Source organism: Mercenaria mercenaria, chromosome 1 (assembly GCF_021730395.1).
Source record: "Mercenaria mercenaria strain notata chromosome 1, MADL_Memer_1, whole genome shotgun sequence".
In the NCBI taxonomy this organism is placed as follows: Eukaryota; Metazoa; Mollusca; class Bivalvia; order Venerida; family Veneridae; genus Mercenaria; species Mercenaria mercenaria.
In genome coordinates this window covers 40,671,468-40,687,295 of record NC_069361.1, presented here as the reverse complement: position 1 = coordinate 40,687,295, position 15,828 = coordinate 40,671,468, and the positions used below count along the sequence as shown (strand labels likewise).

General features: G+C 32.6%; 1 protein-coding gene across 1 annotated transcript in view; it reads left to right on the top strand.

Moving 5' to 3' along the window:
- LOC123523216 (uncharacterized) overlaps window positions 1-15,828 on the top strand; it is a 197,073-nt gene that overhangs the window by 21,335 nt on the left and 159,910 nt on the right. Inside the window, 9 exon segments of the mRNA XM_053541968.1 lie at window positions 2,119-2,283; window positions 3,733-3,861; window positions 4,745-4,892; window positions 6,287-6,441; window positions 6,559-6,697; window positions 11,248-11,466; window positions 12,044-12,110; window positions 12,916-13,079; window positions 15,010-15,131. Coding sequence (XP_053397943.1) covers window positions 2,119-2,283; window positions 3,733-3,861; window positions 4,745-4,892; window positions 6,287-6,441; window positions 6,559-6,697; window positions 11,248-11,466; window positions 12,044-12,110; window positions 12,916-13,079; window positions 15,010-15,131 — 1,308 coding nt within the window.

The window sequence follows — 15,828 nt, the reverse complement described above, 5'->3', positions numbered from 1 at the left end:
TGTGTTAATAAATTTCTATTCACGGTTGTTATTTCAACAATGACGTCTTCAAATCTGAGATATTGACAGCAAACAATATATACTCTTAGACAACTTACTGAACATGTTCATGAAATGTAATGAAAACGTTCAATAACATACGCCTTCTTGCATCAGATCTCTGTTATCAAAGTCCATTAGATTATCCAAAAGTACTAAATTTATAGTAATGACTATAAAGTATCTGTATGGATGTATACAACGTTTTATATACAAACATTACGATTGTCCGAAATAGCAGATTTCTTTTTTTCCAGGAGAAGAAAATAAAAACATGTTACATTGTCAGTTTTGATAAACAAACCTATCTTTTTGTTTCGCCTAGTATTTCATATTTTGCCACTCAACACCCCTGTTACAAAAGTTGTTCAGTTTATGAAAAATTGTCTTTTTGATACGCTGCTCGGAAAAGTAAGGCTGTGGACTAAGTGTTTTCCATTCAATGTTTACGGATTTTCGGATAATAGAGTTCCACTAATGCTGGTGCCATGGTTGGGGATGCGGGGGCGGTGGAGGGGAGCGTATTGTTAGTGTGAGGTGTGATGCACATTTCATTATCCCTCCTGAACTGACTAAATCAAACAGTCTTTTATTATGTTCGCTTGTGTGCGTTTTATGCTTCCAAAGGATTTTCACAACCCCTCCCACTAATCCCTCCCTCACACCTTGCATTTGCGCTCCCTTGCTTTGGCATCCCCTCCCCTTTTATTATATTAAGTTAACCCGTCAACCTTAATTTTGGCTGCCGGAATCCCGGGACGGTGCCCGATCGTTTTTTTCCTGCTTATGTGTGTGCGTGTTTGTGCTTGTGCGTCTGTGACTTTGGCGGTGCCCTACAGTGTTGTTATATCTTAAGTGTCTGTTTATCTACATGTATGTTAGATAGTTATGTGTGTGTGTGTGTGCTTGTTATTTGTACACCCGTGTCTGCGCTGCTGTGGTTTACGTTGTAAGGTAAGTGAATATTATCCTTGTTCCACTTTCCCCTTCACCCCCCCCCCCCCACCCCCACCCCCTTCCCCGTCTATAATGTTTTTCCGTTACAGATTCTTTTTGTTGTGGGCCAACTTTGCAAATGCCTGGCTCTGAGGCTATGTTTGTGGTGCTCTGTGCTTCCGAGAAATATACCCTTACCTTTCATCTTTTATCATTGAATACTTATAGCGAGGACAATAAAACAATTCAAACAAATGTTACAGTATAACATTTGACATAATATTTTATAAAAAATATGAATGTGTAAACAACAATCAAATAGAAACGATGTATCAATTAATCGGTTGAGCAATTCAGATATCCTCTAAGTTAAATTTCGTAATTTAAGGGATAATATATACCGGACGGTATGATATATTGCTCAGATGGTTACCCATTATTTTCAGATATTCTTTAATGTCACAGGGTGAGAAAAACTTTGAGTCAGACCGGGACTCGAACCCGGGGCCTGGATGCTCTACCGGCCGAACTACTCGGCCACCTACACATTTTCTCCCCGTTTTAATATTCAAGTTCTATACTTTATCATATTTCTCTACCATTTTAAAACTCGTCCTCGAATTTCAGCGGGTACTTTATACCACGGTCCCACGTTGGGCGCCAAATGTCACAGGGTGAGAGAAAAGTGTAGTCAGACAGGGACTCGGACCCGGTGCCTAGGAATACGGTTCCGATGCTCTACCGACCGAGCTACCCGGTCGCCTACACATTTTCTTCACGTTTTAATATTCAAGTTCTATACCGTGAAATTGATTTATAAGGAGCTGTTCAAGAATTTATTAATATTATGATTAAACTTCATCTACATAAGGTTATTTTGAAAGTTTTAGTATCACGACGATATAAACCTCGGGAAGGTTGTTCACTAACAGGTATCTTCATATTGTGCGAAATAATCTGCATGGAAGTGATTACAATAAAAATGGCACATATTAAGATGATAATAAATTCTGCATTATTATCACGTTTTTCTGGTTTCTTCTTCAAATTTCAAAATATTATTAACAATTAATTCATAATGAAGCTATCCTAATGCCCAGAGGAATGCAAACTTTAATTTAATTGAATTTGTTTTATTGTTAGCTTGTTGCTCCATTTTCTGGGACAGTTATTCGTTCAGGAAACGAAAATGAAATAATCCTTTTGGAGATTGGAGAACTTCCTCCAGGGTCCGAATTGATAATTACAAACATTGACCCTGAAGAAGATATCATGCACCCAGATGATCCAGCTTACGATGAAAAGAAGGTAAAAGTCGTACTGCCTTTTTTTTAAGGTTCTAAAGTTTAAAGATACTCTGAGAAATTGGTTTATGTAGAAAACCTCATGCTAGTTAGTGCTGAAAACCCCTGGTACCGTGATAGATATTTTGCGTGCCAACTAGAAAGGTTTCTATTTCAAATTATTCTACAGGAATAAACGACTAAACCGATACGGCCGAGGAAAACATAAAATTCACATTTTCCCCTCCAGTTACGCACAACTACTTACTCGAGTTAGGCGGACAAATGATTTCAGAAATATTTTCTTATTAATATAGCACGTTATCATTATATCATTTACAAAGTAATCAAACTGAATATTAGCTGAACGAGCTGCGTAGATTCCGATAATTTCCATAGGTTGTCGCCGATTTTCCGGCGTGTACTCCTATTTATTGTGGATATAATGTGCCACATACGGGATGCGGGCATTGCAAATTTTATATGCAGTGAAACAGTTTACCTCACTACTAATATGCATTTATTGCCTTCAAATGATATCGGAAACACTGCCAAAAACGAATAAAGTCTCTAGTGCCGGAAAACCAGTGAAAATACAGAAATAATGTTTCACTGCATTAGAAATAAATATAATGAAAAAATGCATTGTGTCGCATCGCTATTCCTCAATATAGAAGGTATATGATATTAATTTGGTTTTGTTGTAATAATATGAGGAAAAGCTTTGTTACGTTAACATCCTCTCAGACGGTCGATAGTATAAGTAAAAAATATACGCCTTGCATGTAAACATTTGATATGCAGTTAAAATGATTATGCAATGTGTCTAAGACCAGCATAATCCGAATATGTTTGTAAGAACTTAATGAAAAAAAGTGAGTTAAAAAAGAAAAGGAAAAAACTAACACCTGTAAAATAGGGGATGTCTCGTTTCGATTTTTGTTGCGTAAATAATAGACGTGTCCTTTCTGCAAGTATGTTGTTCTAATTGTTAACCTGGTAGCAAGGTCCTGTACTGTTAATAAAGCTTAGGTGTATTGATGTTTCCATAAAGGCATGTTCATGTCTTATTTATACGTCCATGACAAAGTCCTAAAAAGCTGGTCTAGAATCTACGAAGCACATCCAGGGTGTACAAAGTTTTGATCGAATGTAGCAACCATGTCAGACATATAATGAAATATCGTAATAATTGTCCCCATTTAAGATGCCGAAACTAAAAATTATCAACTTGAAGGTAACTTCATTCCAGTTCATATTAACTATGTCAGATACACAACTTTGTAACACTCGTTTTTAGCGCCAATCATTGAGTGTTTAACATTTCATTACATTGAAAAAGGTCTTTCTCGTGAATTTGCAATTTCTAGAAATATGCTAAATGAATTAAATGAATACATGCGGTTCGGCATTTCAAATAAATATCATTGATGATGCATTGAAAAGGACTATAATAAACTAAGACATATTACAGGTAGCTGCTGGTGTAGTCATTGGAACCGTGACGAAATCTCCATGTGGCGACTACAATCATATCCATCTGTCTATAAGGAGAGAAGGTGGTTTTGTTGACCCAAGCGACTATGTGCCACAAAGACGGACGGTATTACCCAAATGGACTCAACTTTGTAATGACTATAAAGTTTTGTATAAGGTCAGTCAGCTTTATACAATTTAAAGTCATTTGGATTATTAGACAATTCTACTTGGAAAAGTATTCAAACTATACATGTATATGAAGAATATGGGGATAAAAAATATTAATCAGTTCTGGTTAGCATGATAACGGGAATATTCTACTTTCTGAGGGTCAGATGTTAGTGAAAGTAAAATTTTGACAATTCCTCCACGCATTGTGGGTTTAATATCTGAAATGAAGCACTAGATTTTGTATTTTCCTGAAATAAATACCACATGTAAATATATAAAACAAGTATTAGAAGCAACGATTTTATAAATGTTCCCCTTTAGGATTTTACGAAATCAATCAAGATGATCTTAATATAATTGCTTTTTAACATTCTACAGAGAAAAAAGTGCATGTATCCGAATTTAATACATTTATGGATTCAACAGGGCTATGATATCCATTACAAATTCAGGAGGAAATCTAGTGGATCCATCATATTTGTTCATATGTCTTTGGACATTTCACGTACAAAAATAAAAGGCACTTTCTAGTGTTTTCCAGATAACAATTAAGCACATTCTTCTTATCTTTTCTTAATTAAGGATGTTTGGGAATTGCCTCCTTGTTTCGGTGGTAACCGTTTCATAAATCGGAAAAAAAAGAAAAACAGGATATTCTTAATTATGCATGCTCTTCAATAAAGGCAGTTTAAGAGAAATCTGTGACTATGAATTTCACACTTGTTTATCCTTGAAGTTACAAGTTTTTGTAAATTTTTAAAGGAATACTTATGCCTAAGATTGAAACCATAACGACTTTTAGGTTTACCTATTTTAATGTTACTGGGTCAATTTAGGGTGAAACTGTTGTAAGTGGTGTATTAGTCGGTCCAAATGGCAGAACGGAAGATGATACATCGAAAGAGGTTCAAGAAGATGAGTCCCTTGCTACGGATGCTATGGACGAGGCTGATAAGCCAGGACAAGATGTCGAAGAAATAAGAGGTTGGTTATTCAGATTGATTTCCATTTACTGAAACACAATTTGCAAGAATAAGTTTACCATTAAATTTGTTTTACAATCACTGAATACCTAAGGCTTGTAGATACATGAAAATATTTTATTATCCTGATATTGATCCTGAAAAATAGAATAGTACAATCATACAGATTAAATTTATAGCATTATTGAACAAAGTCAGTTTAATATTTCTTATTCTTCTATAATTCTGAACCATTTTTAAAAGCGGAGATATCATGACGGCCTCTAATTGTATGTGTTCTTGCCATACTATATTTTCCTGTTTAGAATCCAATTGTAGGAAATTTTATATTGAGTATTGATTTGATGATCCTGCAATTTAATATCACAATCTGAGATTTTATTTTGTGTCTGGAAGTGAAGAATATGTATTTATTAAATTAAATAAGACGTTTGAGTTTGAGGGAAATCTGTTCTTATAATGGATATATAATGCAGCTTGATACGAAATAAAATAAAGCTGATATGTACTTATTTCCTTTCAAGTAATAAGTGGTGCCACATGCATGTATATAACTTATCTATCTAAACCAAGCTTATATGAATACATGTATAACCTTAGCTTAACCGTTGAAATAGGGGCGTTTGTAACTTACCTTTGTTGAATTGTTAATCCATGAATTTTGCTCAGAACATAATGACATTACACTGACTATGTTCAATTATTTATTCTCAGATGTTTCTATTGTTTCGTCAGCCATAATGTACTTACACTACAAAATGAATTAGAATAAGTAGTACCATGAGCAATGTTTTGACAACAATTGATTTTATGTATTTTACACGGTTTTTAAAGATGTTAATGAAAAAAATAATATCCCCTAAAATAGACCTGAAGTGAAATAATAAAGAGACACGGGAAGTTCGCGGGGAGCCTAAAAAATTTTAAATTAGAAATATAGAAATAGTCCGGAAATATCAATCATTTCTTATATAAATTCCAAAGGGGAAATTCATTTACTTCGGTACAAAATTTAAATAAGTGTAAAACATCAATTTTGCGTTAAATTGGTTCTTTTTATTAATTACCATCCAATTTACAAGAAGATGTATATTTCCATAGATGACCCAGATGGAATTTACAGCAAACTGACGAAACGAAGACGAAAAGGAAATGTATTAAAAACTGTTGGTATGCATCAGATTTTTAAATATGTGTTAAAGTTATAGACTATCATATCAGTTCTTGTAAAATAATTTTGAAACAAGTTTTAGAAGTCATCATACCCATATAAACTGTATGATCTTGTAAAGCAGTACATATATGATGCACTCTGGAATCTGGTAACAAGTATAAAACAATACAGTCTATGAAATTTAAATAGAATGATAAACTAATTGTCTTTTTCAATTACAGTGGCATCACTGGAAACTCTCATTAACAATATCAAGGGGTTTCTGAAACGATTTTCTGTTCGCCGAATCAAGATGGGCCAAATCATCAAATTTCTAGACGATTTAGGACTTGACAAAACAAAAGAAAAGATGTCACAATTGATGAACACGGTTAAGGTATTGACGGTCTTGCTTCAGAAAACATTTATGCATTTTGTACCAGTATATTTTTATTTTAGGTTATTTTTATGATCTCGTAAAATGGATATTTTTTTGTACTTTATTATAAAATAGGAAGCAATAGATCATGAAACCTGTGGTAGTCCATATCAAATGACGGATGATGAGTTAGAGAATGCACTGTTGAACAGAGGAAAGCAAGCCAAGGGCAGCAGAGATGATATGATAAAAGAACTTCTACATGTTGAACACAGTTAGTATATACAAATATTCTAACGCAACATTTAGTAGTTTGCCATGTTCTTTCAAATGGCTCAATGTAAACGAAACACCTATTCCTAACTATAAGCATAACAATGAGAGTAAAACCTATTTATGCAGTCACATGCATTTCTTATCTAATACATAATACTCATTTTGAAAAATCACAAAATACCTATTTATGAATAAATTTAAATATTCAAGTGACTCGCATATTTATGGTAAATGAGACTGATATAAAATATGTTGTTTTCAAACCGGTTTTAGAAAGTGACATAATTATTTCGACATTAATCTATGCAATTCTACGACGGTGAAAGGGAATGGTAGGCCATCTTTAGACACTGAATAAAAGGAACATAGGATAAATAAATGAACATAATGCCTATGTTTGACAAGGGGATATTGCGGGATTACATTTCTGTTATATTATCCAACTGATTTACTTTCTACATTGAACTATAAATATATGCAGAGTTCCATTATTGTAACCATTAGTTGGCGAACATTTTTCAAATTATACTTACTTAATTATACTTACCTCTGTCAAATCTGTGTTTTTAAAAAAAAAAACACTTCTCTGTAGCCTTGAAAAAGCGATGGTGTTCTCGTATGTTTAAGGACTTCCTTATGTGGTCGTAGGGAATCACATGATCATAATAATCTCTAAACCGAAGTGATGTTTTGAAACACATGAATAAATGTTCCACCATGATAAGATATGAAATTTAAACATAGCCTTGCCCATGGCTAACAAAGGTTGTTAAATAATTATATAGTTTACAATGATGACAGATTTCTTGTAATGACGATCATGTACGAAAGTAAGAAATCTCACTTCCTTGAAGTGCTCTAAATAATCAGGTGATTGTGATTGAATCTATATATTTTTAAGATAGGCTATATTTCAGATTTACATCAAAACTTGCTTTAATATTATCGCATATCATTCGTAAATTTAACACAGTTAGTATATACAAATATACTGTTGAACACAGTAAGTATATACGAATATTCTAACGCAACATTTTGTAGTTTGCCATGTTCTTTCAAATGATTCAATCTAAAGGAAACAAATATTCCTAACCATATGCATAACAATGAGACTAAACCCTATTTATGCAGTCACATGTATTTTTTATCTAATACATAATACCCATTTTGAAAAATCGTAAAATGATGACAGATTTCTTGTAATGACGATCATGTACGAAAGTAAGAAATCTCACTTCCTTGAAGTGCTCTAAATAATCAGGTGATTGTGATTGAATCTATATATTTTTAAGATAGGCTATATTTCAGATTTACATCAAAACTTGCTTTAATATTATCGCATATCATTCGTAAATTTAACACAGTTAGTATATACAAATATACTGTTGAACACAGTAAGTATATACGAATATTCTAACGCAACATTTTGTAGTTTGCCATGTTCTTTCAAATGATTCAATCTAAAGGAAACAAATATTCCTAACCATATGCATAACAATGAGACTAAACCCTATTTATGCAGTCACATGTATTTTTTATCTAATACATAATACCCATTTTGAAAAATCGTAAAATACCTATTTATAAGTAAATAAATATATTTAAGTAACACACATATTTATGGTAAATTAGACTGATATAAAATATGTTGTTTTCAACAGGTTTTAGAGAGTGACGCAATTGTTTCGACATTAATAAATGCAATTTGGCCCCGCGAACGCCACAATTTTACGACGGGGTAAGGGAATGGTAGGTCATCCTTAGACACTGAATAAAATGAACATAGGATAAATAAATGAACATAATACCTATGTTTGACAAGGAGATGTTGCGGGATTACATTTTGTGTTATATTATCCAACTGAGCAAATATACTTTCTACATTGAACTATAAGTATATGCAGAGTTATATAATTGTAACCATTAGTTGGCGAATATACTTTTATGTAGCCTTGAAAAAGCGATGCTGGTTTCGTATGTTTAAGGACTTCCTTATGTGGTCGTGGGGAATCACATGATCATTACAGATTAACATTAACACTTGCTTATTAATAAATATTATTGCATATCATTCGTAAAGTTACTGTGAGTCAGTCATTGTCTTGATCATGACATTCATGAAAGTGCCTGTGTTAATGTCAAAGGCTTTATTTGTTTTGGTTTGTGACTTTCTTAAAAGGGGTGTAATTGTCAAATAAATACAATTATGAGATTGCATATATTTCTGTTATTGTCTTTTCCGTATGACATTAATAAGATATTTTTAAAACGCATGCCAAATTTCAGAAATGTACTTAAGGTAACGTTTAAGATATTTATGAAACTCTTAATTATTGCGTGAGAAGAGTTGTTAACTTTAAAAATGTAATTATTGTGCTTTGTTGCCTCACCCCTTGCGAAATTGCATATTGTGGTTATTCAGGGTCACTAATCCCTAGCGCACTACCGAAATTGGTAATAAGGAAAAGAGCTATTAGCATTTCCGTGGTGCAGCTATCACCGATTTAAAATTGTAAGGCTTTACTATATGTTTTATATTTTTGTTAATATAATTTATTTGAAGGTCGGAGAATCTAGTTCTGTGTTAGAACACTTTGCTACAGGTTGGCTGTAATTGTGTTTGAATGTTATGTAAATTGTGGTGCTAAGAGCTTTTCTCCTGATGCGGACGTTTGCGCATTGTGGTATATGTCGGTATTCAAAGTACATTTTGATACATAGACACTTTATATGAACATTATCACGCCTGAAAATGACCTCAATAAGCATGATGCTTACATAGGCAAACATTAGTTTCAATGTAAATATGCCAATAGCTTTTAAAAGCGGTGGAGCTATCGCATTAGTGATGGCGCTATACAGTAGTGATTGCGCTGTGGCCATTCGTTTGCTTTTTACTGTTTATTGCGGTAACAAATTGTTGCTTTTATTTTGCTTTAGATCTGAAGAATATGCACATATTTCCTTTCTCTTATAACTCATCAATTTTATCCAGAAAAGTAAATCAGAAAACTTAGATAAAACAGCACATATATGTAGCAAATCATTGTGAAAAGTATAGTGTCCTCTAAATTACATTTTCTATAGCCTTGTGTGTCTTCAAGACATATGCCATTATACACATATCATCGACCGAATGTCGTTTTCATAGAATTATTTCATGCCATCGACGAAAAAGCATTCATGCAACATAATCAAAAGTTTTTTTACGGTTGCGACTTAAGTCAAAAGTAACAGAAATTAGTATTTTATTTTATTTTCTTCTTTTTTTTCAAAATTTTCGGTGTGTTTGTGTGTGTTCAAGTTTGGCGTTTCTTTCGACATCATTTATTTCAAGAACAGTTTTTAATATTAGGAAACAGTTTCCTCCTTTAATGTTTTCTTCGATGAAATTAAAGGAATCAGTCTATTTTATCATTCCTAGTCATGACACAGTGTTTTGTTTACCAAATGAATGCAATAAGGTTTCACACTTCTTATTATCGCCAACAGTATTTCTTTATATTAGTTGTCATCATCAGAATGTTCCCATTTCTTTACGTGATTCTTCATTTGATGCTGAATGACATGTCAAAGTTGTGCGCTATTTGGAAGGTGATTTCAATATCATGATACATCTTTTGATCAATGCACGGCGGCATTTTTATGGTGTTTGTTTCGTTTGTAACAGAATTTGCCTTTCATAGTGTTTATTAGAAATATTCATATTGAAGAAAAAGTCTTTGCAATATATTGTTCTTCTTTTGGTTGTTTGTAGAGGCCTTCTTTTCCTTTTCCACTTGCAAATCGACATCTGCAATAAATAAACACAGTAGGAATACAGGAATTTATCATAATAATACTTGAGTATAAAAACATGTTGTGTGATTTAAAAATTAATCGTTCACTGATTGTTCGCACACATGCTTCTCTTAATTCTGAATGACCTTTAAGAATTAAAAATATGAGAATAAAAAGGTGAATGACAAACCTAGCAAGCACACCATATTTTCCATGAATGAAAATGTTTATTTCTGGTCAGACATTTAACACTATCTATACATCACTACTAATTTGTATCTCCACCACTGATATGAAAGCGCCACTACTTTCAACAAAACACTGACATAATTTCTTTTAATAGAGACTTCATTAATTATGATGTTTGTATTTATACTTATCATATACAGTTAGATCATTTGTCTGCACTATGATATTCTTATAGTATGTTTATGTATCAAAATGTAGTTGGAATACAAACATACATCAAAATGTACAAATGTTCGAATCAGGAGAAAAAAAAACTCTTGACATCCAACTTTACATAATATTTCAACTCAATTACTGTCAACTTGTAGTAAAAGTACTTTCCATGGCAATACATTCTCAAATTTTCGAAATATGCTTCATCAATTAAAATATAAATCAAAATGTACTTTTTACTTAACCGTATTAAACTTAGCAGCGCCAAGGAAATGTCGACAGCTTCTTTCATTATTACTACTTTTTAGTGGTGGCCGAGGTTTCTTCGTTCAACTTAAATAATGGTTCTTTCCCGTATCTTTTCAGACTGTCCATTTATTTCATTTACATTACCTACTACTGAACTGTTGTATTGCACACTTGATGAGAAGTGCTTAGGACTTGAGTGTTGCCTAACACTTGAAGCATTCGATATGCTACAAAAGACGTTCACAGTTTACGTGCGATTAGACCCAGATCCTCTTGCTTTATCCTTTGGTGTGGATTCTTGGAACTATGTGATTAATTCAAACAAGCTTGAAGGCGGTAATGCAACACTATTTTATGTATTCTATGTTTTACAATAATTATGTATTATACATAGTACAATTCTTGATGCTTTTCAAGATCAGTAGCAAATTACTTAGTCTTAGACTGAAGTGTCATTGATTACATAATTTACCATGAATATTTACAAACGACGTTGTACGATATCAGAGAATTAACGAACACAAGTGATTAGTTGTACTCGTGAATTAATGTCGAGGCCTTTTTTCTTGTTTACATATGAATATTAAGGATTTCTTAATAATTTTAAATTTGACATGATAAAAACATTTGACGGACAATTTGATTTAAAGTACATATCAGATCTCCGCACTACTTTCTGGTAGTTAAGTACGTTTAGGTCTTTATTTTAACTAAAACGGATAACAAAACTAACCTTCATACCAAATCAGATATAAAATAACCTCCCGGTAAAAGGAAGTTATCATTTGATGTCGGACTTTTGATCCACATGCAACGCTATGTACAGATATTTCTTTTGTTTGGGTTTTCATTGTCAAGTTTAAACCGAGTCAATCATTTTGTAAACATGAACGTTTTTTTTTTTCAATTGCAGAAGTAGAGGATGGGTTGAAGACAAATCTGGATTTCGAATTTTTAGATGGGCAAGAAATCATTGTCAAGTAAGGCGAAATAGCTGTATTTTCAATTATCACAGACAATAATTACAATATACAATTACAAATACATGTAAAGAAGGCAAAGGGGCACAGAACGCAACCAGCTAAACAATTTCGGATTCGGTTTGAATCGATTTAGACATGAGTGGTAATGAAATTTGCAAAACGCCTAGCGTACAATATCACCAGTAAACCAGAAATCTATGATTTAGTGAAATTGAACCAGAAATAGTAACAGCACTACGTCTAAGTAAAGGACGTATCTTAAAGACCACACACATGTCATTAGCCCAATGTTGTGAGCGTGTTTTAATGTACAGTAGCAAGAAATTATTTAATATTTAACAGTTTATCAATATTATAGTGAACACTGGTTCTCGACAAAGTAGGTTGAAAAGAGTATAGTTTGATTCCCTCAAGATCAGAAGCGTATTACCAATTTTCAGACTGAAGTGTCCTTGGTTACATAATTTACTATTCATTGAAATGTTTGTTGTACAATGTTAGAAAATCAAAGAATATATGTAAATAGATGTACATTTTAGTGAGTTAAAGCCGATTGCAAAAAAAACAAAAAAACAAAAAAAAAACGATTCTTTTAAAATGTAAAGCTGGTAAATATGCAATAATTTTTTCTGGTTTGCATTTGAATTTAAGAATTTCTTAATAACTGCCTATTTAAATTTGACATATGAAGAAACATTTTAATTCAAATTACAAATCGGATTTCCCGCTTTAATTTCTGGTTTTAAATTTTGTCGTCATTTTAATTAAAGGGATAATAAATCTGACTTCCATATCAAATTAGGTATAAAATACACACCTCGATAAAAGGATTGAGGTTATCATTTGGTGTCGGACTGTGTGATACAGATGACTTCGACGAATGTTTGACATACACAGAGTTACTTAAAGATGCTATATTCCCGTTTCCAAGAGTGAATGAAGATGGAACTATAACATACGAACTGCGTAAATAGTTTATAACTTCTTATTATATATATAACTATAAATAGTAACAAATTCAAGCTGAAGGTTTTCTATTATTGTATTGTAAAAGCATTGTTTCTCTTAAGTTTGAAGTGCTACATTTGCAATACCTTGAACTGTAAATAGTGTATCTAAAGGGATGAAGCGTAAATATCAGAGCAAAACATTACTATAACTGAAGTGTGCATTGTAATGTGATATACAGCATACTTTATTGCAAGTTAACTAGCATGTAATAATGAACTGAAATCAAGATTTCAGTTGGAAATAAGGACACAATGGTTTTCAGCCATTCGTTCACTGAAGTATTAAACTGAATGGTGCTTATCGAAAATTGAAGTATGACACAAATTGACTGCATTCTCGTGAAATGTCAAATGTGCAACACCAATTATATTTACCAGTATCTGTATTTTTATCACTGAGAACAAACAAAATAAATAGGATCAATAAAATTATCCCAAAACGCCTCATATGTCAGTTTAATTAATATATGTATCCAGTGTATAAATGTGATCGCAATGATATTTTGAAGAAAACAAACTTCCTTTTAGATATTCAGAGGACATCTAAAGTACAAATAGAAAACACTGTGAAAAGATATCTGTGGTATCATAATATTTTATCATATTTCTATTCTATCTACGAGATTGTGCATGAAATTTAAATAGCGTAGACCAAAATATGAAGAAGAAAGAAAAAAAACGCTTTTCTTAGTGAAATGCTCATATGCGCTTTTGTTTTGATTATTGAATAACCTGACAGCTATCAATTACGTAGCCTGAGATTTATACCAAGGTGCTAATTAATCCTTCTATGTGTGCATATTTAAAACAAAGCTGGATTCTGTATAGCTATCAGACAAATGATATAAAGCAATTGCTGTAAGACATAATTGAAATACATTTAAAGTTTTAAATACCTTGTGACCGCAATGCTGCATACATGTATATTACATCATAACGGGTCCAAGGGTCATTATTGATAATGTCCCCGATATAAGTGTTGAATATGTACGTGACGACATGACGTTTCAGAAGCGCAAAAGAATCCCGTTTAAATTGCCTGAATCGTTTCCAGTTTCTTGTAAAAAGAACACTCAGTTTTTAAAATACACACACTGTAAAAACAGAGAACAACTGTCAATGTAATTGATTTTTATCTACATTTATTTTATACCATAGTAGTAGACTGATGCACTATAATGTTTTGTTTATTTTTTTAATGGTGGAATTCTAAATTAGTCTTGCTTTAGGCAAACATGTGGTTAACAGGTAAATAAATTGAATTGGAGATGCCGTTGAATAATAACCCCCAAGAACATTGCTCAAAGAATTAAAATCCATGCAGAGCTGTGTTTTTCGTGGCAACCAAATGGGAAATCTTTAAAGAAGCATGTTTTCATAATCATTAGGGGATGGGGGATGGAGAGTACACCCAGAATGAAAGTTAAGCAATGGGACTCGGGTAAGCGATTAACGGCCATCATGGTCCTCTTGATTTTAGATTACTGTAAATAAAGGGAACATTTTGTTCCGTTTGGTACCAATTTGAAAAATATCAGTCTCATTCGTCGCGTATTGTGAACCATATCAACTTGGTCTATGTGCTAGATCATTGTCTCTGGCACTAAAATAGAATGTTCAAAAACGAATCAAATGCTTATATTTATATTAAACGCCGCATGAAGAAAGGAAAGTGGAATAGTTGTTGGGTTCTATGTGATAATGGTCAGTGAAGCCAGTTACACGTAATAACTTAAATTGTATCGAGACTAAGCATTTAGTTGCAAAATATATGTTTGAAGAAACAATCAATATGGTGTTTTATTTGATATATTAGTATTGTCTCAAGGGAAATAACCTTCAAATGATCAAAATGTTATTGAATTCGATGTTCGCTTTCTTTTCAGCGGATTTCTCAGACTATGTTGACGATATTAAAGAAAATTTAATTGAAGGTGGCCAAGAAGTGCTAGATGTCGCCGTTGACGCGGCCGTAGAAAATTTTCTTGATTTGTTAGGAATTCCAGAGGTAAGTTAGCAAATATCTATGTCATTATCAGTATGTGGCAATTTATTCGATGAGAGTTGTTTTCCGGTCAATTGTTTGAGGTTTTTCTCAAACACGTAGTCAAGTTTGAAAATTAATTTTAGTTATTAACGAAATTGCTCCTATCATACGTTACACATCGCGCGGTTTCAGTGTCTCATTTATAGACTTAAAGTGTACCGTCATTTTTGTTAAGTATGTGATAGTAGGATGTAGATTTAGAAACAGTGTATCACATTCAAAAGTAGAGTAAAATCCAATGCAATGCATTTCAGAAAGGAAGGAATATTATGAATCATCAAAATGGTCTGTAGATTTGGTAATGTTCACGTTGTTTTATGTTTTGCAAATTTTCGCGAATAAAGCGAAACGCGAATTCAAAATTCTTGAGTACATACGGGTCTATATTTGCATTTAAAAAATAATCTGTTCTTTAAAATCCTATCTTCACTACTACGAGAAGTGTAATCAGTACAAACCTAATAATCAGTCCTGACCTTATCTGTAGCTTATTAGTGATTATGTAATAGCTGTTAATTGTAGGTTATTTAGATATCAGTGGGTTTTCGTCAGGCATATTGGAATTTTAAGAAATTAATATGATACATGATGATAATATTAAAGATCATTTTACTTTCATTTACCAATGCTGCGATATCAAATATTTGTCATTCCAGAC